This window comes from Vicugna pacos, chromosome 17 (assembly GCF_048564905.1).
Source record: "Vicugna pacos chromosome 17, VicPac4, whole genome shotgun sequence".
In the NCBI taxonomy this organism is placed as follows: domain Eukaryota; kingdom Metazoa; phylum Chordata; class Mammalia; order Artiodactyla; family Camelidae; genus Vicugna; species Vicugna pacos.
In genome coordinates, this window is record NC_133003.1 from 20,154,991 (window position 1) to 20,182,435 (window position 27,445).

At 44.1% G+C, this 27,445-nt stretch overlaps 1 protein-coding gene and 2 non-coding genes across 16 annotated transcripts in view; 2 read left to right on the forward strand and 1 right to left on the reverse strand.

Annotated features, from left to right (window-relative positions):
• The window catches only part of KIF9 (kinesin family member 9), a 41,177-nt gene that overhangs the window by 11,514 nt on the left and 2,218 nt on the right, over positions 1-27,445 (reverse strand). For 9 of the 14 annotated variants that reach the window (XM_031686656.2, XM_031686657.2, XM_031686660.2 and 6 more), the window contains 14 exons: positions 24,759-24,856; positions 23,085-23,250; positions 21,236-21,342; positions 19,033-19,257; positions 11,718-11,801; positions 11,529-11,621; positions 10,612-10,759; positions 9,436-9,500; positions 7,343-7,420; positions 4,181-4,249; positions 3,233-3,337; positions 1,979-2,034; positions 1,121-1,211; positions 538-671 (listed from right to left, as the gene is read on the reverse strand). In XM_031686656.2, coding sequence (XP_031542516.2) covers positions 538-671; positions 1,121-1,211; positions 1,979-2,034; positions 3,233-3,337; positions 4,181-4,249; positions 7,343-7,420; positions 9,436-9,500; positions 10,612-10,759; positions 11,529-11,621; positions 11,718-11,801; positions 19,033-19,257; positions 21,236-21,342; positions 23,085-23,250; positions 24,759-24,856 — 1,519 coding nt within the window. Of the gene's footprint in view, positions 1-537; positions 672-1,120; positions 1,212-1,978; positions 2,035-3,232; positions 3,338-4,180; positions 4,250-7,342; positions 7,421-9,435; positions 9,501-10,611; positions 10,760-11,528; positions 11,622-11,717; positions 11,802-19,032; positions 19,258-21,235; positions 21,343-22,960; positions 23,251-24,758; positions 24,857-27,445 lie in introns of those variants that run through there. The other 5 variants (XM_006200733.4, XM_072941165.1, XM_072941161.1 and 2 more) reach the window with 2 other exon arrangements.
• LOC116284047 (U6 spliceosomal RNA) lies at positions 16,319-16,422 on the forward strand. Its single transcript, XR_004193833.1, has one exon. It is a non-coding gene; the product is annotated as a U6 spliceosomal RNA (small nuclear RNA).
• On the forward strand, positions 27,008-27,080 carry TRNAP-AGG (transfer RNA proline (anticodon AGG)). The gene has a single exon. It is a non-coding gene; the product is annotated as a tRNA-Pro (tRNA).

Genomic DNA, 27,445 nt, shown 5'->3' on the forward strand with positions numbered 1-27,445 from the left:
TTACCTCCGGAGCTGGTGCTCTTGTCCACCACGACATTCCAGGGAGGCTGGCTTATTGAGGGAACCTTGACCCTCTTCCCACCCTGCACCCACAAACAAGTCTTGCCTGAAAGGGGAATTGGGAGTTTTTAGGTGACAGGGGTGCCAATCAGCTGGGTCACAGAAGGAATTTGGTGGTGCGGGGTGGGTTTCCACATGCAGTACCAGAGGGCGAGTGCTAGCCCAGCTTCTCACTTCCGCTCTACCACTCCTCAGCAGTGTGACCTTGGAGTGACTTCCCCTCTCTCAGCCCTGGTTTCCTCATCAGTAAAATGGAAACATGAACTCCCACCTCATGGAACTACTGTGAGGATGACAGGTGATCAGCCCCAGCCCTGGCTCCACAAATGCTGCTAGTACTGGCAGGAGTGACATCCATTGTGAGCAACCAGTAACTTTAAGATACCAGGAGGAAGGGAGGGACAGCTTTTGTCCTCCCCTTTACCAGCCAGGGAGGGCCAGGTGCTGAACAGCCAAAACAGCAGGAAGGTCACTCACCTGAACTGCTCTTTGATTGTCTTCTTGGACTTGGATTTCTTCCCAGGTTTAATAGAGAAAGGGGCAACTCCGAGTCCAAAACCTTGCCCATCAGGCTCGCCGACTAGGTGACCGTCAACGTCCATGAGCCCTGCCTGAATAGAGGCTGGTTGCAGGTCTGTGGGTTAGGTTAAGGGTGCAGGTCCCTGGGGATCCAAAGGCTTAGATGGGCATGTTCGTCACACACTGTGATATGGTTCCTGCTGATGCCAGCTGCAGTCTGTCCCCAGAAGAGCTGTCTCTGACCCCCTTCCCAATTGTCCACTTTCTACATCAACTTCTCTCATGATCTGGTGTCTCATTCCATACACTGAGGCTCTTGAGGCCTGTTTCCAACCTACTCTGGGAACTGGTCTTGTCTCCAACTTATGGAGATCATTTTGAATTCATATGTGGTTTACTATTGCTTGAGTCCCCCATACCCCTGGTGTTGCATCCCACATCTGCTCTAATGTAGGATCTGACTGCCTCTGGAAAGGTCTGGGGATGGAAAAATTTGTCCTCCTCCTGTCTCCTCATGTTGGCAGGAGGTAACTGTGCATACCTTCTGGACAGCAGAGATGGTTGCAAAGTCATTCTTGTCTATAAGGGTGTACTTTCTGCGCAAAGAGGATTCCACTTCCTGTTCCTGTTGGCTTGGGAGAGAGAGCAAAAGAACCCCTTACACCTGGGGCCATACTGAACCCACAGGGGCAAGAACCAAGTACTGGAGTTAGAAGTCCAGTGGCCCCTTGTGATGGAGCCACACCCCCCATCATGAACCAGACCAGACCAAATAAGCTCATTCTCAGCTCCCCACTCCCCAATGCACATACCGTCCAGTCCCCAGACCTGCTGTGGCCACCCTATGTGCCAGGCACAGTTGCTCTAAGACCTTTAATAAGGACTGTAAGCCTGCCTTGGGACCACGCTTTCCCACCCATCTGTCTCTAAAAGCCCCCTCAGAACCACATGCCAGCTATCACGTGATACCACCCAGTATGGGCCAGATGGGCTACAGGTACATCTGTACTCAAATAAACCACAAATGCTTCCTGAGGTGGGGAGGGAGTGCAGGAAGTATTCAAAATACACTTCTCCAGCCACGCTCAGGACTGGCACTTCATAAAGACCTCCTGTCCAATTAACAACCAGGGACAGGGACAGCCTTCTCTCTGAGGAGCCGTGGAACGGAGGGCTGTCCTCCTTACTTCCCCCAGGGGAAGGGAAGGGCAGGAGGATCTGAGAGCTCAGGGGCAGAGACTGTCTGTGACACCAGGGGCCTGCATGTACCCAGAGGACTCAGATGTGACTCCTCACACACCAGAGAGAAGGTGGTGTACTTGGAGGCTAGTGCCCAGACCACAGGGAATAAAAATGGCAGCCTGATGTAAGAGTAGAGTGGATGGGGTAGGTCCCTTACCTCAGAACCACCCGGAACTGGTTGAACACCTCCTGGATTTGTCTGAGGTTGATAATCTGGTAGTAAAGAAAGCAAGGCAGAGGTTAGACCAAGGGCACCATGGGACCGAGGCTGTGTCTGTGTTAGTAGAGAAACCAGGACTTTTTGGCTAACCCTTGGACCACCTGTCTTGAGAATGTGACATCTGAAAACAGCCCCTCAGCAAAGTGGCAATCAAGCCATCTTCAGGAACAGAGAAACACCCGATTAATAGTTTTAAAACTATTTACTGAGGCTATAAAAATCACCTTTTCTGAGTGAACATCTCTCTATACATTTAAAATGATTCTAGTTCTTGAAAATGCTAAGAAAAATTTTAAATAAAATTTATTGTCCTCCTGCTTCCAAAAGGTGCCATTATAAATCTTTCTGTGTGGGCACAGACACATACACACGTGTGGCTGGAGGAAGGCCATCAGCCTCCCTCTCGGCCCCGTAGCCTGCCAGTATTACCACAATGCCTCTGTCAGCCGGGGCTGCCCTTGCTAGGAAGACCAGAAGAGGCTGCTTCTCAGTTGTCCCAGGCCTGCCTTTTGCCGTGGCTCACAGTAACAGGCCAGGCCAGGGTCTGCCCATGAGCTCCCTGATGAGGGACTTGCTGGCCTGTGCTATAAAAACAGAATGCATCTTTCCAACTTCCCTGTGTGCTGTCTCCTCCTTGGCCTACTCCAGCATAGGCTCTGGGTCGGGGAGGGGGACAATCTGCCTTGTAGACAACCAGCATGACCATCATCCTTTACTGCCTTCACTCTGCCTGGCACAGCCAAGCACCTGAAATGCTACACCTCAGTTCATCCCCATTCGAAACTTTCCCTCCCCACTGCACAGGTCAGGCCACCAGAGTACACGAGGTTGAGCATTTTCCTGAGGTCACTCGGCAAGGAGACAGCTGAACTGGGATTTGAGCCAGGGTAGCCTGGCTCGAGGGTCTGTGCTTGTGCCCCGAGTGATGGACCCCTCTGGTGTGTTCAAAGTTGTTTAAGGCCATTGGCCACTCTGTAGGGCACCCCTAGCCCTGCAACCCCAAAATATGAATGCTGAGGCCTCAGTGGGCTGAAGAGCCCCTGAGGCCAGGAGTCCAGCACCACCTACCCTGCACCCCCTGTACCCACTCAATGTGAGGTTCTGAGGTTAGCAGGACATGCATCAGGGTGTGGCTGGGAGAGGGAGGCCCAGGCCAGCTGGGCATGGTGGTCCCGGGGAGGGGACCCTTACGTCAATCTCGTCCAGCGTCCCCTCCAGGTACCTCCGCACCTGGGAGTTGATCTCAGCAATCTGAATTTCATCCATGGGGTCATAGTTCACAAGAGTGCGATTGGCCTTGGAGGAGAATAATGAACATGTTAAGCTCCAAGCACTGGAGCCCAAGCAGGGAAGGCAGGGACCATCCTGAGAACCAAAGTAAGGAGATTGGGCACAGACCTTGGCCACCAAAGCTGGTGCCATTCCCTTCATCACCAGGTCCTGGTGGGGCCTGAACCACCAGCCAGGTACTCACTCGGGTCTGCAAGGGACAACCAAGTGGGGCAGGGAAGGAAAGGCTTCCCAACACAGGGCTTGCTACTCTAAGCAAGTGGGTTCTACTGGTTGAGTCTCAGCAGACTCTGTAGGATGAGGGTCACAGGAAGGAGGGGCTGCCTCTGCCTCGCGGCTCCTCTGGACAGTAAGCATCAGCTCAGACAGCCTATTGGAGGACTTCCGCCCCCATCCACTATCTTCATGGCTCCCTGCTGCTGCCCTTCCCCCACCAACTAGCCTGCTCTACCTCCCCTGACCTTCACCCATCATACTGTCTGTCCTTGTACCCCTACCTGCCAGGCCTCTGACCACTGCCCCTCACCCCCCTGCCCATCGCCTGGCTCTGCTTCCTGACTATCTTCCTGTTCTTCCAGTACCGCTGCCCTCCAGACATCCCTGGCCCCCAAGTCTCTCTTCCCCACCCCCAATCTCTATTGCCTCAGTCTCCCTGTCTACTCAGCCCCTCTACCCATCTGGCCCCCTGTCCACCAAGTCCCTCTGCCTGCCCACCCCACTGCCAATCCAGCATCCATGCCTTGATGCCTTGCCCCCTCCCTACCTAGTCCTTCTGACCAACTGGTACCCTGACTACAGTTCCTCTAGCATTCCAGCCACCGCCCTCCACCATAACCTTTAGCCACTTACCAGGCTGTCATGGATGGCTAGCTCCTGCTTGAGCAATGCCAGCTCCTTCTCCAGGTTCTTGACCATTCGCTGCCAGGGAAACATATTAGGGTGGGGGGAACAGGGAGGATGGTCAGAGAGGCCACCTTGCCTCTCCCATATCACGTCTACAATTCCCCACACTGTGCTGGGACATCCTGGCCCTTCCTGGTAATCTATGGAGTGTGATCTCAGCATTTAAACAATTCCCTCCCCACAGGTGACTTTTCCCCAACTGGGTGAGTTTAGAGACTGAAGGGGTGGTCTCAGAAGTCCCCTGACCTCTGGCTTTTACCACACAGGAGACTGAGAACAGAGTGAGCACAGGCAGCCATGGGGCCACCTCAAATCCCAGCTCCCAGGAGCTACAAGATATTTATTTTCTGTCCACCAGGGTAATGGCCCTCTCAGTGCAGCCCATGCATCCAGGATGCTTTCCACCCTTATCCTTCCCAATCACTGCACAACTATCACCGTTTCTTACTGATAATCAGGTATGCCAATCCAATCTATTGCTGCTACAAACAGTGCTGCAAAACATCTTCGTACTTCTACCTTTGTGTCCTTATAAGTGCTCTACGAGGCTCTGTGTGGTCTGCCCCCTTACTCCTTTCCTACCTTCTCCTCCTGCTCACTCTACCCCCACCAGATTGGCACACTCCTGCCTCTGCATTCCCTGTTCCCTTTGCCTGAGACACTTGTCTCCCAGGTATTTCCATGGCTTACTCCCTCACCTCCTTCAAGTCTTTGTTCAAAAGCTTCTAAATTAGGCGCACCTCAGTCATCCCATGTCATACTGCAACCCCCTTACCACCCCCACGCCACTCTTTTTTTAAGTCTTGCTCTAATTTTTTTTCATAGCATACATCACCAACATACCCTAGAGCAGTTCTGTCTAAAAACTTGCTAGAATGATGGAAATGTTCTATATTTGTGCCACAAGCCACATAAAGCTATTGAACACTTAAAATGTGACTAGTATAAATAAAGAAGTGAGTTTGTAATTTTATTAACGTTAACTGATTTCAGTAGCCACATATGAGTAGCAACTACTGTATTGGACAGTGAAGCTCTAGAATTTATCTGTCTTGGTTTTAAGAAAAGTTATATATATATTTAAGGGGTATGACATGATGTTTTGATATACATGTATACAGTGAAATGATTATTGCAGTCAAGCTAATTAACATATCATCTCCTCATCTAGTTACCATTGTGTGTGTGGTAAGAGCATCTGAGATCTACTTTCTTAGCAAATTTTCAGCATAACGTACAGTGTTATTAACTATAGTCACCATGCTATACATGAGATCCCTCAAACTTACTCATCTTATAACTAAAAATTATACTCTTTGACTAACATCTCCCCATTTCTCAGCCTGCCCTGCTCCTGGTAACCACTGCTCTACTCTGTTTTTATGAATTTGAATTCTTTAGGTTCCAGACACAAGTGAGAGGTTATGCAGTATTTTTTCTTTCGTGTCTGCCTTATTTCACTTAGCACAATGTCCTCTAGGTTCATCCATGTTGTCACAAATGGCAGGATCTAGAATTGACCTATTTCTTATGTTTATTATCTCTCCCTCTCCCACTCTCAGCAGACTGTCAGCTCTTCAAGGACAGAGGTTTGTATTTCTGTTGGTACACTCATGTATCCCAAGTACTTAAAAAAATGCCTGGCACATAGTAAGCACTCTGTAAATTTTAGCTGAATGAATAAATGACACATTTCTAGAAGCAGAATTGCTAAGTCATTTTGCAGTTGATAGATACTGCCCTGGTGTCTTTCATATAAGAAGCACAAGGGACTTCATGCTGAGAACCTTCACTGTGAACAAAATGGCTTCTTTTAGTTGTCAAAAAAGGTCAGTTGAGGGGGCCCCGACAGCTAGTTCTCAGGCCTGGTGACCAAAGCCATGACCAGTCTGTAGCAAGGGGTCTTGGTATCCTGGTGGCTCAGGGGCAAATCAGGGCACAAAGCCTGACTCAAGACACACAACTGGGGTCCAGATTCTCTGGACAGCCTCAAAATGGTCCTTCAGGTGGACTTCCTAGAGGTGAGCAGGAGAGGCTTGGTGGCCAGCCCCATCTCCATCCCCTCCTCCCAGCTGAGGGATCTCAGCTCTAGAAAATGCACCATGCCCCAGCTAGGAAAAGTCTGGCTGTGCTGCTGGGGGCCTCCTGCTGGATGACTCTGTCCAATGTGGCATGAGGAGCCAGGCTTAGACCTCTGGGCCAATCAGGTGATGTGTGGAAATGGGCGATCTGCTCCCATGGGTCACCAGCCTCCATGTTGCACCCTGAGAGCATGAAGACCACTCCTCCTACTGCCTGGTAGGCTTTGTGGCCTGAGGGGAGGGGATGGAGATGAGTAAGGGCTGGCCACCAAACCATGGGGTTAGATCCACAGAGCCCCAGGGACTGTTACTTTCCTTCAGGATTTAGAATCTGGAAAGTTTAGGAGTTTGTCATGGGTTTAGGCCACACATTTACTCCTCTCCAGTAACTACTCCATAAGCTTCTTAAAGGAAACCCAAGTTATTGGTGTGTTTTCACTTCACTAGATGTTGCCAAAATACTCTCCAGAGTGGCTGTTGATTACACTTTGACCAGGAATAAATAAGCATTCCTGTTTCTGCACATACCCACCACTGTTTTGCATTGTCAGAAAATTTCTAATTTTTGCTAGTCTGAGGGTGGAATTCCACTAAGGTTTTAATTTGCATTTCCCTAGTTAATGGTGATGCTCAGCATTCCCTCTGATTGGTCAGCTCTGTTTGCTGGGAGGGATCTCTCCGACTGGGAGGAAAGAGGTTCCGTAGTGACCCAACTAGATGAGTCTGAGAGATGGTCCACACTGATTTAGCTCAGAAACAGTTAGTTCTATACAGAAACTGAAAGTACTCAGAGGCCTTGAAGCCCCATATGAAAACTGAGTGGGAGCTCTTTCACCTTTGTGGCAGCCTCCAAGGGGGTCTTCAGGGTCTCCGAACACTGGCCCATCCCATAGTGGAAAGGGAGTGAGCCAGGACTGCACGGGTATCTTTGGTTGAGGCAAGAAGGGAAGCCAGGCTCGTGTGATCCAGGCACCAAACCCATACACCTCCCCCACAGTGAGATGACTGCACATAAGCCTCTTCATACCTCAGCGTCATACTTTTCATTGATGGCAGGTTCAGTAGTGACCAGCTTCATCCTGCTGGCGAACCGCAGTGAAGACAGCTGAAAAACAGATCAGACCTGTGTTCTTGGCCAGTTACTGATGAGTAGAGATATTTGTAAAACAGGTAAAAGGAGCCCGCTAGGAAAGACAAATCCCTGCACAGAGGCATGCTCCCCAGTGGACTGAGGGGTCCCTTGAGTCCATGGAATGACATCTGGGGGGTCCTGCCTGAGTCCCTCTCAGGGCACAGGCAGTCAGGTGTAATTATGGCTGGGAGCCCAGCAGGCAACCACAGAAGCAGGCACTTGGGAAATGGCCCCATTGCACTAATGTCCCATGAGGAGTGGAGGGCTGCTCCCTGGCAGCAAGGAGCAGCCAGTGGTGGCAAGAGGCAGGCCTCACACCATGCTGGGCTGACTCCGTCATACACACATGCAGTGAGTGTCACTGCATAAAGCAACACAAACCATGACAAACAGTTTGAAGGTTTTCAAACATTTGTAGAAGAGAACCATGAGCTTCCACACCCCTGGTATGCCTTTATCCCAAACCCCTGAAACCTCTCCAGCAGCATCTTGGGGCTCTGTAGGCTCAGTCCCGAGCAGGATCCCCAGTGGCACTGGGACAAGCCTCTGGGGACAGCAAGAACTAGGAGAGTTGCTTCCTGTGTGGTGACATCTCAGGGGATAAGGGGATACAGGGTCTTCAATGGTCTTGGAGAACATATTTCTTAAGCAGGCACCTAGGAGGCCCAATATTCACATGAGTTCAGTGAACTCTTGGGGTTCACTTGTGCTTTGTTGTACTGAGACCAGTAGGGTCCTGAAGCCTTCCTCTGGGGATGCTGTCTGCATGTCAGCTGAGCTACCCTCCTCCCTGGCCTCTCAAGTCCCAGGGTGTGTGGCAGAACTTCCCCTGGAAGCCAGGATGGTCCCTAATGCACAAACCTGGGTGGTGATGCAGGAGCATTTTGTTCTGCAGTGTCCCTGCAGTTTCACCTAAGTGGATTCTCCAGATGACTAAAGTTTGCCCTGAATGCCCACATTTGAGCAAAATGTCTAGGGAGAGCTTTCAAACCTATCTTACTTATATGTAGGGTAGGGAGGAGAGGCGGGGAGCCCCAGACTGAGTGCCCAGCTGTGTGGACTCACCTGTGTCACTGCCTCAACCAGAATTCCTGCCTCTGGTTCTCGTAAGCTTCTTCCCTCCCCAGATCACCTGTGCCCTGATGCTGGGTTAACCTCTCTGAGTCACAATGCTGGCCACAGTCCTAACCCACTCAAACCCTGTAACAACCCTAGCCACCTGCAAGAGAACAGCCAAGGCCTCAGCCTGGCCACCAGGGCACATCCAGCCCCTCTACCTTCTTCTTCTTCTTCCTCCCCTTCCTGAGCTCCCCACTGCAGTGGCCAGATGTTCATGGCACGGGCCACATCTTCAGGCCCACAGTTTCCTCTGCCAGGAACATCTCTGCTTTCCCTACCTCCGAGCCAGCTCAGTTCCCAAGCTTCAAGAAAAATGCCCCCTCCCCTGGAGGACTCCTCCATCTGGGCCTCTCTAACTACTTAGGGCCAAGGTTGGGGACTCCAAGGCCTAAGGCCACATATGCCTCATCTCTACTGAGCTGCTCCCCCAACTGCTTTGCACATGGCAGGTGTTCGACCCCTTTCTGCTCACACCAGCCTTATAACCCCAGTCTGGAATCCTGAGTTATTTCCAAGATTTTTAAACATGTGATTACGAAGAATGGGGAATCAGCTATCCTCCTTGATTCCAGTTCCCAGGAGCAGCACCCCCGAAAGCATGGTCCTTCCCCCATAAAGCTGGCTCTCAGCCTTCTCTCCTCACACTAGCCCCCAAACTGAGCTTGCCTCCTGCCTTGCCTCTTCCTCAACATAGCTTCTGCCCCTTGGTACTTGCATCCTGGCTGGGGCCACCTCAGCAATTTTGGCTCAGCCACCTCCCCTGGGTCCCTCCACCCTTAACAATGTCTATGGCTGCTGTGCCAGCTTACCCAGCCCTCACACTCATGAGGAAGGATTCTAACCCTGCTGAATTGGCTGTCTTTACGTACCGTCTCTTCTAACTGGGCGGCTTCTCCATAGATGTTTGTCACGAGGACCAAATTGCAATTTCCCCCTGCAGAAAACAGGACACAGAAGGGCCATGAACCATGTGGACTTTCTGCCAAGAGATTTCTTTGAGGCTAGTGGGGTCTATTACGATCTGAATGTTTGTGTCCCCTCAAAATTCATATGTTGAAGTCCTAATACCCAATGTGATGGTATTTGGAGGTGAGGCCTTCAGGAAGTGATTAAGTTTAGATGAGGTCATAAGGGTGGAGCCCCATGATGGGACTAGTGCCTTATGAGAAGAGCTCTGTGTCTCTTTCTGGTCTCTCTTTTCTTTCTTTCTCTCTCTCTCTCTCTCTCTCTCTCTCTGCCATGTGAAGACACAGTGAGAAAGCAGCCACCTAGAGACCAGGAAGAGAGTTCTCACCAGGAACCATTCCCACCGGACCTTGATCTGGGACTTTCAGCCTCCAGACCTGTAAGAAATAGACGTCTGATGTTTAAGTCACAACAGACGTCTGTTGTTTAAGTCCATGGTATTTTGTTATAGCAGCCTGAGTTGACTGAAACAGGGTCAGAGAGGACATGTGCAAGCTTGCACATGGCTGGGAGGCAAGTGGAGGAGGGAGAGAAGAGGGAGAGGCTGCCGTCTGTACCTAAAAGGAGAGCCAGGGGAACGGCAGAGGAGAAATGGCCTGGGGCAGGGCAGAGGGCTGTGGGCCAGGGCTTTGCTCAGAGGGGCACTCAGTTAATAATCACATACCAACTATGTGTCATCAGGCCCAACACGAAAGCCTTGGAACCCAAGGATGACAGGACACAGCCCCAGCTCCTCAATCGGAGGCTGTAGGGAAGGGAAGACATCATGGGAGAGGCCCTCTACCTGGGTCTTCAAAACAATGAAGGATTCTGCCAGCTGGTTCAGGGATGAGGGGAGATGATAAGGTATTCCCAGTAGAAGCAAAAGCTTAAGCAAAGATTCTGAGGAGTGAACAGAATGGCATGCTGTGGGTGACATCAGAGGGCACTATGCTTGATTCTGCCTTTTCACGTGTGTCTAAGGTCACTGTGAAAGGCTGCAGGTAAGTCCACGCCACCAGGAGGGAGCAATTCCATTATCACCAGTAGCAGATGTGGCAGACCAGTCCCTCCTCCCTGGGCACCAACCACATCCTCACCTAACGAGTCCTTCAGGGCGTGGGTGAGCTTGCACTGCCGGAAGGGGATGTGGTCTCGCTTCTGGTCCCCAAGGGCAATGATGGCCTGCTCCAGGAATGACAGCGACTTGTTGATGTAGGTGGCTTCCTTCAGGACTCGGCCCTCGGACTACAAACCAAAGGTCAGTTCCTCTTCAGACCAAGTGGGGAGGCTGCCCCACAAAGAACACTGCAGGTCTGTGGGTAGGCCAGAGCCTCCTTCCCAAAACTAGGGTCTTCTCTCACTGTCATAAGATTGTATTCAACCTTCGGCTAATACAAACCCTCACAGGAACATTCATGCAAATACTCATGTGAATGCTCATGCAAATATTAATACTTAAGTGAATATTCATATGGATACTCACTTAAGAGTCACACTAAATGAATGCACATGGGTATATTTGCGTAGACACTTGAGCAAATAATCCTGGGAACATACAAACATTCATACAATACATAAACGCATTCATATGAATACACATAGGAATGCTCATCTGAATGCTCTTGTGAATGCTTATGCTAATACACTCATCTGAATATTTATGTAAGATGAAATACTTATGCAAATATTCATCATGTGAACACTCACACTCACACAGAAAAATGCTAACATGAGCATGGAGCATTTACTGAGCTCTGCCTGAGTGCTAGGTCCTTGCTAAGAATTTAGGAGCCATCATCTTATTCAATGTTCACAAAAATCCTGTCAGGTAGGAACTGCCTCTCTGATGCAGCTGTTTCACTACTCCTAGTTCTGTCCCTCCAGCTCCACCGCGCCTAGCTCAGGACTGTGCTCACGAATGCTCAGTCAGTGATAGCCCACATGCACAGGCACTAAGTTGGAAACCAGGCCATGGCTTGTCTTGTTAAGGAAGAACTTCCTCCTCCCCACTTACCCCAGACTTCCCCAGCCTTTCCGAGCCTGCTAGATCCACCAAGTTGATTTTGGAAGTGATGTACTTTTCATTTGATAAGGTCCGCGAATGGGCCTATGAAACACCCAAACAGAGGTTAGACTGTCACAGTGAGCAGGTCACAAGGGGATCGACTGCCGCTCCCGGGCTATTCAAAGAGCCTGCACTTACCTCCATGTAGATGGTGAAAATGCAGTGTGACCTAGATGAGCTCTTGTTCATCGTGTGGGAAGCTATAATCCTGTTGGTCTCTCCCTGAAGAAAAGGGAAAACACAGACGTTTTGAAAAATTAAAATAATAAGGCATGGGGGGAAGGTATAGCTCAAGTGGTAGAGCGATGCTTAGCATTCAGGAGGTCCTAGGTTCGATCCCCAGTATCTCCAATAAATAGCTTTACTTACCTTCCCCTCCCCGAAAGAACCCAAAAAACAAACAAAAACAATAAAATAAAAAGCTATTGGGGTCATTTTTCAACCATATACAAGTGATCTTTGTATCACTGCAATCAGCCAGGCCTTCCAGGCGAATCTCATTTATAAACTAGCAGAAGAGAAGACAAATTGGAGTCCAGTCCTGCACTTTCACTTCCTGCTAGAGATGTGTGAATTTATACAGCTTTCTGAAAAGCAAAGTGGCAGTAAGAACTAAGAGTCTTAAAAATGTTCATGAATACTGCATCTTAACCAACCTACATATCCAACAACTAGGGAATGATCTATCTGTACATGGAATGTTATGTAACCAGGAGAATGTTGATAGTTTTTAACAACGGAAAATGCAGAATCATAGCAAACTGACTTCAACAGCACAATAAAAGAACTGTACACTACAACAAAGTGGCGTTTATCTCGGGATGCAAGGATGCTTTGACGTATGCAAATCAGTCAATGTGGTACACCTCAGTAACACAATGAAGGATAAAAATCCTATGATGGTACAATCTAAGGAATACAAAAGCAATCACGGAAGAAAGAATAAACAAATGCTACTACCAAGATGTTTATAATGGTCACTTCTGAGTTTGGGGTTTATAAGTAATATTTTTATGTATACAGGTTTGTGCTTTCATTTTTTTTTACAGTGGATGTGTATTAATTTTGAAATTTAAAATTAGGAAAAACCAATATTTGTATTTTTAAAGGGACAGCAGGGCCTTGCCTCTAAATCACAGGATTGGGCACTATGACCACAATACACTTAAAAGGAGATATGGCAGAAGGGGCTGTTCTTAGAGAAAAGGATCCTTGTGGGAGGGACTTCCTCCTCCTTATAGGCCCCTGGGAAATGCTGTGAACAAGCTCCAAATCAGTGATGCCACATTCCTCTCCCCGTCCTCCTTCAAAGAGGAAGGGAGGCCCTGGACTGTGGAGCGGGCCTGGCTGACCCCCAGGCTCTATCCCTATAGCCTCTCACTGTCTACTTGTCTTTCAGATTCACTGACATCTGCCAAGAGTTGCAGGGGTCACTTCATCTTTATCCTTTAGTCCTCTCTTTCTGAAGTACCCTCTTTGCTTGTCTTTCTGGCTTCTAATTAAGCAAACTCTGAAGGCCAGAGAAGTGCCTTTTCCTCCACAAAGAGTCCCTTGCTGGCTGTCCCCACCATGGCCACATCCATCCAGGTGTCTGTCACTCCTGGAGCACAGCTCACACTATGTCCTGGTTGTCACCGGTTTCCCTCCTACCCTTTCCTGTTCCGTAGTGAACTCCTTACGACTCCCATTTATCCTTCCACCATCATTGCCCAGCAAGGACGTGGCCCTTGAGGAATTACTGTTGCAAACAAAATGCCTGGTTCAATTCTAAATATGACTGCTTGAGCAATCATGCTTTTGAACAGCATCCACTGAGCACTTATTTTATGCAAGGCTCTGTGGTCGATGCTCAAAGTGCCTGATCCCATTTGGTGTAGTCACTATGGAAAACAGTATGGAGGTTCTTCAAAATTTTTTAAATAGAACTACCATATGATCCAACAATTCCACTTCAGGATATTTATAAAATAAATGAGTCACAGGGATATGTGTACAGCATGGTGACTATTAATAATACTGTATTGCATATTTGAAAGTCACAAAAAGTAGCTCTTAAAAGTTCTCATCACACACAAAAATAATGTGTGACTATGTATGGTGACAGATGTTAACTAGGCTTATTGTGGTCATCATTTTGCAGTGTATATAAATATTGAATTATGTTGTACACTTGAATCTAATATAATGTTATAAGTCAATTATAAAAATGCTTGATCCCATCTGATTCTCGTAACAACCCTTGGGATAATGATAGGTTAAAAAAAAAGTGTCTCCACTTTTACAGATGAGCAAACTGGGGCCTGGAGAGATTCATGGTTTGCTCAACACTAAGGCTTCAGAGCTTGAAAGAAATCTGGACTTGAGCCTAGGTTCCCCAATTCCAAGCCCTACACCTTTTGCACTGTATCTCAGCCCAAAACTTAAAGGGGCTTCTCACAATACAAGGGACTAAGTGTTCAGAAACCTTCCTACTGCAAATCACCTAAAAATAGTAGACAGAATATTTTAAACTTCCTTTTAAATGCATGGCTGAGATTGCAAGAAAGTAAGGCAAAATACCTAGGGGCCAGACACAAAGCAGAAGCAGGAATCCAGGAATTATAAACAAGAACCAATGTTCTTATTGCCCTGAGAGCAACATGCAAACTGGGTGTTGTCAGACAGTCCTTGCTGAATTTCTTGGTGTTTCTCTGAGCAATGAAATTGACCTGTTATAAAGATAGAGAAAATCTCCTCTTTCTCCTAAAGCTCTTCACATTCTGAAGGTGGTAGACCTGGAGCCACCTGTCTCCTTCCCCATCTCCCTCCACTTCCATCCCCCTACCCAAGCTGTCTGCTCCAATACAAAGGGTAATAAAATCTTTCTTCCTCCTTCAGAGCCAAATGCTTAACTTTCAGTGCAGAGGCCTTCCCCTCCTTTCCCAAGAGAAAATTTACTTACATTCCAAAATAAACCACATGCTCTCTCTCATTCTCCCCTTTTGTCCCTATCTGCCCCTCTCCACCTCCAACTCTCTCTATCCCCACAGAGGAGAAGAGAAGTAAATGTAGCAGCTCCTATATAAACCCTGAGATACACAATTTTGAACTTCATCTCCAGTAAGATAGACACCCCCTCCCTTCTGTAAACATATGTGACATCTGCCTTCACTGTGTTGCTCTATGGGGATCTGGGGTGTAGGAAACTGTGCTACAGTATTATTAAAACCACTGCGACCACTGTGAGGCTGAGTAATAAAGGTCTGATTTCTGATTCAGAGGCCTAGTGTTTCTAGGTGTCTTTGTCTATCTGTGCATGTGTGTGTGTACATGTCTTTGTGGGTGGGGTCCTTCACAGGTTTGGACTCAACACCGTGTAATGCAACTATGCAGATGAAGTCAGAAAAAGGTTTGGATCTACCCAAGGAAAGTGTCTGCTGACCCATGTCCCTGAAGTCTATGCCTTTTGGCAAAGGGGAAATAGAGGAAAATCTGCTGCAGAAAGTGGAAAGGAGGGAAACTATTTCAGCACTGGCATTATCTCTGGACAGAACAGGGAAATATATATATATATATTCCAAGAATTTACAATCACAGCCTCAACCAAACATGAGATTGGGGCACAAGTATATACTACTTTAAAGTTCTGATAACCTTAAAATAAACATCTGATTTAAAAAGGCCCTGGATTGGTAATGTCCCCTAGGCACCTGAAAGAAAAATCTTCTCTAAAGTAACATATTCTCAACCCAAGCATCAAAGAAGACCCACTAATAAAGGTCCAAGGGAGTAGAGCTTATAATCAAATCACAAAACATAGATGGAAACAAGGTACCATAAGCAAGAATCAGAAAGAATATCTGCAGAAGTGACTCTCAGAATGTTAAGATAGTGGAATTATTAGGTAAAGAATATAAAATAAGTATGTTTACCATGTTTAAAGAAATAAAGGAATCAAAAACACAGGAAATGAACAAAATTCTATAAAATAACTAGCAAGGTTTATAAAGAACAACACAGAACTTTTGGAAACGACAAAATAGAATACTTTAAATTAAAGAGAAGATTAAATACTAATCTGCAGAAGAGAGAATAAGGAAAATAGAAAATAAATCTGAAGAGATTACCGTTCTGCTTTCTGGTTCCATGTGGAAGAAACTTGAAAGTCATCACTTTATCCTAACAACAAGTAAAAAGCTAAACACACTGAAAAATCAACAACCCTTCTTAAATCTGTAAGAGAAATGAGGTCACAGGGCAAATCGCTGACAAAATTGGAGAGACAGACAGGCAGATACAGAGAATGACATCTCAGACCAGAACTGTCCATGGGAACTTGTGTTAAGAAGTTCCTTTTATCCCGTACTTTATGTCCAGCTATCAAGAAAAAATTACAAGACAGCAACAGCAGAATACACATTCTTCTCAAGTTGACATGAAACATCACTAAAATAGACCATATTTGGGGCCATGAAACACACATTAACACATTGAAGTGAATAGAAATCATACAATGTCTGCTCTTAGACAATAATGGAATTAAACTAGAAACCAATAACAGAAATATAATTAGATAATTTCAAAACATATGAAGATTAAATGATACATTTCTAAATAACACATGGGTCAAAGAAGAAATCTCAAGAGAAATATTTTGAACTAAATGAAAATAAAAACATGACATCAAAGTTTGTGGGATGCCATGAAAGCAGTGCTTAGAGGGAAATTACACTGCTGAATGCATGTATTAGAAAAGAAGAGTGCTTGCTTAGGCAGCACATACACTAAAATTGGAACGATACAGAGATTAGCATGGTCCCTGCACAAGGATGACACCCAAATTCATGAAGTATTCCATATTTTTAAAAAGGAAAAAAAAGATCTAAAAATCAATCATCTAAGTTTCCATCACAGGAAATCAGAAAAAGAAAAAGTTAAATCCAAAGTAAGCTGGAGAGAAGAAATAATAAAAATTACAGCAGAAATCAATGATACTGAAAATAGGAAATCAATAAAGAAAATCAATGAAACCAAAACCTGATCCTTTAAAAAGACAAATAGAATTGGTAAGCCTCCCCAGGCCAACTAAGAGAAAAAGACAACATAAATCACTAATATCAGAAATCAAAGAGGGGATATCATTGCAGATCCCATGGATATTAAAAGGATAATATTATGAAACAAGTGTAAGCCCACAAATTTGATAACCTAGATGAAATGGACCAATTCCTTGAAAGACATCATCTGCCAAAACTCACAGAAGGCATAGACAACCTGAACAGGCCTGTATCTATTAAAGAAATAGAATTAATAATTAATAACCTTCCAAAATGAAATCACAGGCCCAGATGGATTCACTGGTGAATTCCACTGAACATTTAAGTTAGAGATAAAAGGATAAATAACAAGAAAGAAAGGTTAAGAGACATGGAGAACAGAGTGAAGAAGACAGAAGTCTGTTTAATCATAATTCCAGAAGGAGATAATTGGGATAAAAAAGGATGAAGTAATATTCAAAAGAATTATGGCTGAGATTTTTTTCAGTTGATAGAAAAGACATGAATCCTCAGATTCATGAAGTATAACAAATCACAAGAAAGATTGCTTCCCATCAGTGACTGAATATAGCAGGAATACTAATACAGATCTGTTCTTACTTGGCCAACTTTGGCTCAAAGATTCCCAACTTATTTACACTGAACCTTCTTCATAATGCATGGCAGTCTTGGATGCTTTTACCCAACTTTCCCTCCCTTCACTTGAGGTAAGACTAGCATCATGGCTTGATGGTTATCCAGCCTTACATGGCTCCCTTCCTACCTCCTTGACACACAAATTTCCCCTCCTAAAATCTTTGCACATTTAATCCCATCCTGACATCTGCTTCTCAGAGAACCCAGACTAACATAATTTTAAAAGACTGTTGAATAGACCAACAGTTGACTTCTCACCAGTGACAATGGAAACCATAATTTTGCAATGATATCTTTAATGTGGTAAAAGAAAACAAATGCTAAAATAGAATTTTATGTCCAGCAAAAATATTTTTCAAGATTGAGAGAAAAAAAAAGCCAGCCACAGGAAATAGAAATTATTTATATACATACAACTGCAAAAAGAACTAGTTTTCAGAATATGTAAAGAATTTATACAAATAAGTAAGAGAAAGAAAAAGGATATCTATAAAGAAAATAAAAGACATAAGCAGGGAAACCCAACTGGTCAATAAACACATGAAAAGGTCCTTAATCTCACCAGAAATCAGGGAGATGCAAACCAAGACCACAGTGGGAAACAACTCACCCCAGTCAGATTAGTCAAAATTTTAAGGTCAGAATAATGAGGATTCTGATAACCTGTTGTGGGAATACACCCATTATGGAAAACAGTTGGCATCATCTAAGAAATCTAAAGCCATACTTATTCTATAATCCAGCAATTGCAGTTCTTGGCTTTACCTAGAGAAATTCATGGTTATGTGCACCACTTAAACATACAAGAATGTGCAACCATCAGCACGACTCTATTTTTAAAATGTTGCATCACTCGAAAAAGTTCCCTCAGGACCATTTGCAGTCACTTCCTGCCCTCTTCCCCAGGCAACCACTAACCTGCTTTCTGTCTCTATAGATGTGGCTATCCAGACATTTCAAATGAATGGAATCACACAACAGGTGATCTTTTATATTTCTCTTACTTAGCATTTTTTGGAGATTCATCCATGTTGTAGCATGTATCAATGCTTCATTTCCTTTTATTGCTGAATAGTTTTCCATTGTATGGATGTACCACATTTTGTTTATCCATTCTCCAGTTGATGAATATTTTGCTTATTTCCAATCTTTGGCTATCATGAACAATCTTGTTATGAATAGTTGTATACAAGCTTTTGTGTGCACATATACTTTCATTTCTCTTGGGTAGATTCCTAGGAGTAAAATTGCTAGGCCCTATGATAAAATTAATGTTTAACTTTTTGGGAAACTGCCAAAATGGCTGCATCATTTTACATTACACCAGCAATGTATGAGTTTCAATCTACATGACTTTTAAAAGAATAACATATCCCGGGAGTTTTTTTCATTGATTTGTAAGAGCTTTTATATACCAAAGACATTAATTCTTTTTTTCTATATTATAGATGCCCATGATTTAATGTAAACTAAAAAAGAATAAAAAGGACAATTTCAACTAAGTAAATAAAAAAAACTGCACGGGAAAAAGGACTGGAAGGAAATAAGCAAACCTACACATTACTGTTGCCACATACAGAAAACAGATGAGTGAATTCATTTTTTGCTCCTACATGTTTTCATTACTATCTGAACTTGCTAAATGAGTATATATTTATTTTCATTCTCGTTATCAAAGTGAGTAAAAAACTAAAAAGGAGGGAGAGAGGAAAAGGGAAAAAAGAGAGGAGGGAGGACGGAAAGAAAGAGAGGAAGGAAGGAACCCTTAGACTTCATCTCACCTCAAAAAGAAGGCTGAATGCATCTTCCTCCTGACTTGTGAGGTGAACTGACAAGCCCTTAATGAAGACCCCCTGAGGATTTTCCACAATGGTCATTGGTGTGACCGAGGGTCCAACATAGGGTAGAGTGGACAGGAGGTCAAACAGGCTCTCATTATAGATTTCCAGGTAGGAAACACGCACAGTGATGGCATGTGTGGGGCGCTCTTCAATCATCCTAAAAACCTAGATGGGAGATTGGACAGAAGTCACCAAGAGCAGAGCTCCAAATACCCATCAGTATTAGGGGAATTTCTTACCTTAGGAGGGAATCCTTGCACTAAAGGAATTCAGAGTCTAGTGGATGTGACGATCATCAAAAACAACAATTATTAGTAGCTCCATCGGGTGATATTTATTATCATATTGTAGGTTATTGAGGGCTAACTTGCAGATTGACTAATACGTGTACAGCCTCAAGAAATAGAGGCATGGTGAACAGAAAGGACTCAGAAGTGAAGGTATCTTCTTTGGTGGAGTTTTACCACATATAATCCTCTTTGACATCCATTGCTTAACTCCATCCACATAACTCCACTGTGATTAGAGCAGAACAGGGGTAATACCCATCTATAGTCACTCAGCTAGTAAGGGAAGAAGCCAAGCCAGAACTCAGCCTTCTCAACTCCTAATAACTCTCCCCAGTTCGTATCATCAGGTGACTTTGGGCTGGTCCTTTCCCCTCTCTGGACCTTAACTTTCTTATCTGTTAAATGGGGAGTTGGGCTGGATGATCCCTGAAGTACCCCCTTGCTCTAACAGTCTAGATCTATGCTGTCCAATATGGTAGATACTAGCTCAGTGGCCACTGAGCACTTGAAATGTGGCTCATGCAATGAGGAACTCAGTTCTACACTTTATTTAATTTTAACTAAAAATATAAAACTGATGCTAAATTCAGTTATTGGTAAACATTTAAGTATGTTTGGAACAACTTGGGTTTATATATCTACTTTTTCAGCTGTAAATTTCATGAAATCTAAATACACATGTAGAATTTGTTTTAAACTTTTCTTTTTTAGGGGGTGGGAGGAACTATGGTTTATTTATTTATTTTTTAAGTGGAGGTACTGAGGATTGAACCCAGGGCCTCATGCAAGCTAGGTATGCATTCTGCCACTGAGCTATACCCTCCCCACCAAATCTAAATACAGAGCCTACTATTTCTGATGAATATTTTAGTGCCTAAATTGAAATGTGCTGTTAAGTGTAAAATACATATCATATTTCAAAGACTTAGTATAAGGAAAAGGAATGTAAAATATCTCAATAATTTTTGTATTGATTACACGTGGAAATAATATTTTGGCTATATTGAGTTAAAGTATATTATTAAAATTAGTTTCACCTGTTTTACTTTTTGACCTGTGGCTACTGGAAAAGTCAAAATTGCATATGTGACTTGCATTATATTTCTATTGGGCAGCGCTGGGCTAGACTATTAGAGTCTAAGACGCTGAGCTACTGAAGCTTTGACAGTGGGATATTAAGGATATTGCTTCAAAAAATTACAGCATGGATGGTTATACACTAGATGGACATTTTCACTTCTTACAGGACAGAGCTTTAAAACCTAAAGATGCTTTTAGGGAAAAGTCCTTTGCCTCCCACCTCCAAAAAGAGGGTCCTCACAGAACCCAGACTAGCGGACCTCAAAGGTAAGCCCTTCTGTCCTATCTTAAGTCACACTTCCCAGACCCTCAGGGCTGACTCAGTCCTGAAAGCTCATGCCGTGCCTTGCTTCTACCCTTTGCTCTTTTCTGGGGCTGAGGTGGTGGAAGAAGCCAGAGCAGGCCAGTAAGGAAGCTGTGCAAGGGTCCATATCCCTCTCATTAAAACCAGGAAAGAACACGGTTAGGACTCCTAATTCCTCAATTACAAGGTCACAGATCATCAGAATAGCAAGAAACCAGTCAGCATGTCCAACTCCCTCTTTCACAAATGAGGAAGCAGACTCAGCGTGAGTATAGGTTAGAGTCTGGAAACCAAAATCCTAGTTTTCACACACACACACCACCCACTACGTATATCCTGTCTCCCCTACAGGCTGCAACTCCTTTGAGGCCTGGACCCCTCTTTCTGCAGGAGCTGGCCTGGGATGGGCAGCATCTGGGGTAAAGACAGCGGACCTGTGTGGCATCCCACCCATGGGCCCACTCTCTACCTGTTGTAGGGCACGAGGGAGGATTCCCCGGTGCTTGTAATTCTCAGTTGCCCCCGTCATGGTGTATGTCTTGCCAGCTCCCGTCTGCCCATAACACATGATGGTGCCTGCAAACATTTCAAAACACATCTTGGTGACATCCAGGAAGATAGCTCCAAGGAGAGTTCTCCTACCCTGCAGCATGCCCAGTGCCAGCCAGAGCCCTGGTGTGAAGATGGCCATCAGGAGTAGCCAAGGACATCAGGAATTCCTGCCATGGAGGCAGCGGGGGCAGGGAAACAGAGATATAAATGTTCAAAACACAGACGGTTTCTCTGAATCTGGGGTCCATTGTAGTGCTCTACTCCTCAGGCTTCTGAGGAGAGCAAGGAATCCCAGGGAACAGAGGAAGTGAGGATTTCCCTAGAAAGACAAGGGAGATAAGTGCACTAAACTTCAGCCCTTCTTTAGCAAGGTCAGGAACTGCCAGATTCTCTGGGCTGGGCCTCCCTGCGGGGCTGGCCAGGCAGGAGGAAAGAAGGACTTTCAAAATCACCAGGAAAAGACGGGAGTGAAAAGGGCATTTCCTTTGTAGACTTCAAGTTCCCACGGGACCAAACAGGGCTGCCAGGCCACTTAAACAGAGCACTGTGAGCAAGTCCCGATCTAGTCCCATTGCCTTCTCTGGCAAGACTTTCATTTGGACCTCTCACGTGCTCTGGGTCTACCATCACCACCAGGCTCTGGGACACAAACTGGTCACCCTGGGCTCCAGTTCCTACCTGCTCTTCTTCCTGGCTTGGGCAGCCTGAGCCTGACCCCATCCCAAATGCTGCTTCTGGGCATTTTCACAGCAGACCTGCCCAGGCAACACTGGGCTGTGGAAATCAGTGTTTGCCCTTGCCATGTGGATGTTCTAGTTCCTGGGATTGGTAGATTTTTACACAAGGGGCCCTAATTCAGCATTTGAGCTGGAGTCAGAAGCAGTGTCTAATAGATATTAATCCTGCACAAAAGTGCAGGAAGTAATCAGCTCAGCCGGGACTCAGAGCCCATTTGTGGCTCCACAGCACCCAAAACTCTTAACCTCCTGGGGTCTCTTAACCTCCCTGGGCCTTAGCTCCTCTGTCTCCACTTCCTCAGGCCCCCTTCCCCTCAGGACCAGTGAGGACCACACCTATGTATCACACACAGAATACAATATTTGGGCATCTACACTGAACAGATTTTTAAACAGAAGATCTAAAACTTGCAAACAGGGAACATTCTAGTCAGGAGCCACCAGACTATGTAGGGCAAAGTCTATAAACTGTGATATATTTTTTCTAAGGACTTTTAAATCTTTTCAAGATTTTCCCAATAAATTTTAATTTGTTAAGAAAGCTTTTTTTGGTTAAGCTTTTAAGAAATATCAAGCTGTACTCAAGTTTTTAGTGAAATATGTAAATAATCCCATACTAGAATATGAACAGATTGATTGTGCTGGTAGAGTGAATGGAAATAGCTCCTAGTGAGTAACCAAGAGAAAAATGTTTTGACTACATCAAATTTACCATAAAGACATTATGTTAAAAACTTATATTTGAGGGAGTGGAAACAGGATAATAATTGAATCCCCATGACCTAGACAGAGCCAGGCTCATTAAATCTTCCTAGGACCACGGATCAAGCCATGCCCACAATGTCACCAAGCAAATAAGTTTTCCACCATAAGAACATGGAAATAGACAAATAAGCAAACAAAAATTATCAAGTGAAGTTATATTTTATTTTATTCACCATAAAATACTTGCCCCTCATACTAGGGGGTTGGTGGGGAGGGGATTTCCACAGGTTCTTATGTAAAACAACAGTTAATTAACTAAATTACCATTATAGCCATCAAGGGCCTGAGAAACCACATCCTTCGCAACTGTCTCATAAACCAAGTCCTGGGAGGCATCATGGAGAACCCCATCCAGCTTGAATGACCAGTCTGTCTGCTGGTTATTGACAACTCCTCTCCGAGTATCTTTTTTTAAGTGAATATCAATGGTCTAGGAATAGAGAGAGAGAGAAACTTGTTATGAAACTGGTATAAAAAAGTCACTGATAGCCAAGGCCTGATCTGGAAGGAACTTCAGGGAGATTTACTTCAGGAAGAACAGGGACTCCCATATATTCTGGATGATCTTTGGGAGTGGGGAAGGAAGCTCCTGCAGGGACACCACACCCCCTCAAGGTGGAAGGATCAGGAGACTGGAGCACTTGTTAGTTTCCACAACTCTCACCCTAATTTACAGGGTGCTGTCTGTCTTGCTTCACCCCATCTATGATACGGGGTCAAGAATATTTACCAAGTTCTCATTAAACAAGCTTTAGACAAATTCAGTAAGCACCAGGAGGCCTTCAATTGGGCCAGAGAGAACAGTGGGCTTGGTGACAGAGGTCTGGGCTTGAGCCCCATCTCTCTGGATCCTGGCGGTAAGGACCTCCTCAGCACTGTGGTGAGCACCTACTCCCACATACACGCTATGGGCCAGTGTGAGTAATGATGAAATGAGAGTCACAGAACAGGCTCTGGACTTCTCAGTTACTCACTGGTATTAGAGTAGATTGAGGGTGACTACCTTCTTGTCATCTGCAGATTTTTAGATGTAAAGATTTCTAAACATTTTTTTTTTAATGTTTTTCATCCCTCTATAGCAAACCACTGTGGTAGTAGCTGGATCAGAAACATACTGAGTTAGGTCAATGGTAGATTCCAATCTTCAAAATGGGGGCTTCTGATATAAACAGACATTCACTGGACTCTTATCCTGGATGCCCTAATCCGAAGCCAAGACACAGCCACACACAGAAAAAATATCAACAGAGAGAGGCTTTGTCCATTCAGGCAAGAAATGCTCTGTGCTTCAGTGTTCACTGAAGCCATGTCTAGCAGGGTGCACTTCACAAGGTTGCAGGTGAGTTTCCTTTTGACTGCTAGGACTTTTGAATCTTGAGAAGGTGGCCTTTGAATTCCTCCCTTAAAGAATGTCTCAATGTTGCACATAGGAGATCCACAGACATCTGCTGAATGGAACCATCCCATACTCTCAAGGTGTCTGAAGCCTGTCATAGGCTTCTGAAAAGTTCTCAGACAGTGGTAGGGACATGGGGATGGATAAATCCTTCCAGTTCTCTTAGTAAGAGTTTCGCCATCTGCTTTGGTAAGTTTAACAGTAATCAACTGAAGACATTCCTACTGTACTTCCTGGGAGATTGTATAATGGCAGATCTGGTCACCAGAAAGTTTTGTGAGTGTTGACAAGTGTTAGTCTTGTGTCAGATACAAGGATAAGGTAAACTTACTAACCAAAAAGGCAATTTAAAATGGGAGTTTCATGAGTTTCCTCAACAGCATTTTAGGGGAGTGCTTTGGACTTGAAGGACTCTAGATTCCATCTGAACTTTTACCAATTCTGTCTTGGTCCTTAAAAGGTTGTTTGCAAACAGGGTCATACTGTAGCAAGGGGGTACAGAGAGATGCCCAGACAGGTGAAGGCAAACACACTGCACTTACTTTGTTGTCATCTCCATATGTGATCATTTCATGAGCAAAGTCATCGGTGGGTTTGACACGGACAAACGCATGAACTTTTTTCCTAGTACCCATTCTAGCTAAAAAGAAGACAGCAAATATTTTCAGTAGTCAATCATCAAACAACAATTAGAAGGGAGGTGTCATTCATCAAGAAGATCAGAAAAGGGTGATATGTGGTCCATGTTTTCCTCTCCCACTGAGAGCCAGTCTTCCTTTTTACCCCCTAGCATTCTCAGTGCTCTGCCCACAGGCTGCTGCTCCACAAGTCCATGTACTTCCTACTTTATAGGGGGTCTCATCATTTTCCACCAATGACCCCCTAAGAGACTGAAATTCAAAGCAAAAAGAATGCTCCCTTCAGTGGCCTAAATTTAAATGTGGTTTCTAGAAATGTTCTGAATTTGAGTCCACTTATATTTTGCCTTATTCATTATATTTTCCTCTAAAATACTATGAAATGAATTAGAACTGATTTTTTTTCATGAACATACCTTACTTCAGATGTAGCATCTCCTCCTCTACCTCTATTAGACTAACTTAGATCAGAAAAAGATTCCCTGGAAGTATATTTAATCTAGCCTATATAGTCAAATATCCTTTTTTCTCTGCCACTCCATTGAGAGAAAAATCACAGTCCCCTACCTCCTCTGCCTCTCCTAAAACCTAACTATGTATATACATTTTCTTTCAGGTAGACACACATGTATCTGTATTCCTTCATTTTTAGTACCACAAATAATTACCATGTATAATAAAATGTTAAAATAAATGTTGAATGTAGCATCATCAAATAGGATGAAAGCTTATAGATATAACTGACAGGGAGGTACATAACTTTCTTATTGTATAGAGTTGTCCTACAATAGAAAAGACTTTCTCAAGGGAAGGGCCATAAATACCATTAACAGTCAAGCAAAGTCAAGATGCCAACTAGTAGAGTTGCTACAAAATGGATTGTTGTATTGCAGGGAGAGTTAATTGATCTCTAATATCCTGTCCAATTAAAGTATTTCATAAACATTTTTAAAAATTCAATGGTACACCCTCCAAATGATAACTAAGAAAGCTTACATTTTATTGGCGATTAGTCTCATTGGTCAAATCGCACCAGGCCCTCTCCTGAGACTGTCTGGGTAAACCTATTTAAACTATTACAAGGTAAATTCTGGTTCTAACCAGGATGGATATAGGGTGGATATTTGGCAGGGAAGCAAAGAGGGTTCTTAAACAGAAGTAATAATTGCAATGATTTTTCTTGCATTAAGGGAGACTTAAAACTTAATTTGCTTTTCAGGTGCCTCTTATACACTGATGACAAAGGATTAAGTATTGAGAGAAAATGTCAAAGCTCTGTGGAAAGCTAAAAATCCATCTGTAATCATCACCAGTTGTGATAAATCTAGCTAAGTCATACTAGAAAACAAGATAAAGGTCTATGAAAATATGCCAAATAACTTAATTGTTCAAAACTATTAGGCAAATTAACATAATACAATTTTAAATTGTTCCAAGATGAAACATTTCAAATTTTACATGTAAGTTTTTCTAAGATAATTCTAATTTTTTTCTTTTTCCTTTCTAAAATATAAGTTGAATAATAGCATCAAGGAGTTTATGGCCATGTAGTCCTAAAACTGGGCTCTCAGATTTCAGTAATTGCACTTTTATGGAACCATGAATACAAGGAATGTTAAAAACTCATTTAGAATTAATGTGCCACAATACACAAAACAGACTTTGAATTGAGACAAGACCTGAGAGTCAGGACATGTGCTGTGACATACACTTCTCTTTTGATGTCCCTGGTTGGGTTGGGCCAGTTCAATAAGAAATGAGGCATTTGCACCTCAAATAACCTGTACTTTCATGGGGCAGAATAGAGGAGTTGAGGCTAAGGAAAACTCCTGGACACTTTTGAAAAAGCCAACCAGCAGAGGAATTGCTGATTTTATGAAGAGTTAGGGAAACATAAGGCATAGGGAGGTGACTTGATTTCATCTTCAAACTGGAAAACAGCAATATCAACACAGTTGTTAAGGGAAAAAAATAGCTTGCTCATGCTATTGCAAAGCCTCTAACAAATAAACTGATAAGATGTCTAATATTTTTAAAAAGCTAATTTTCAAGATTGACTGTAAAGAAAAAGTCACGCATGACAGATTTCTTCTTTTAATTACGTAATTATTTCACTTAAAAAAAAGCACATTAAATAAAGAATATTAACTGGGGGAGGGTATAGCTCAGTGGCAGAGTGTGTGCCTAGGATGCACAAGGTACTGGGTTCAATCCCCAGTACCTCCACTAAAAAAAACTAATTAAAAAATACATAAATAAACCTAATTACCTCCCCTCTAAAAAAAAGAATATTAGCATGTTATAGATATTATCTAAGAGAGGCTAAATGAGTGTTACCTGATAAACATGATTCCAGATGTTTAAAATATTAATGTCCCTCCACATTTCTAATTACAACTTGTGATCACCACTTGATTTCCTCTCACAATTATCTTAACTATCATGAAGTGGCCTTAAGTATCTCTGTAGAAGCAAGTTAAGTAGAGACAGGCCCTGCCCTTTCAGTTTACAGCTTCAACAAAGTGGGCAAAATATAACTCTAATCCCTACTACCAGCCCTTCAGATGTCAAAGCAAATAATCAAACATGTT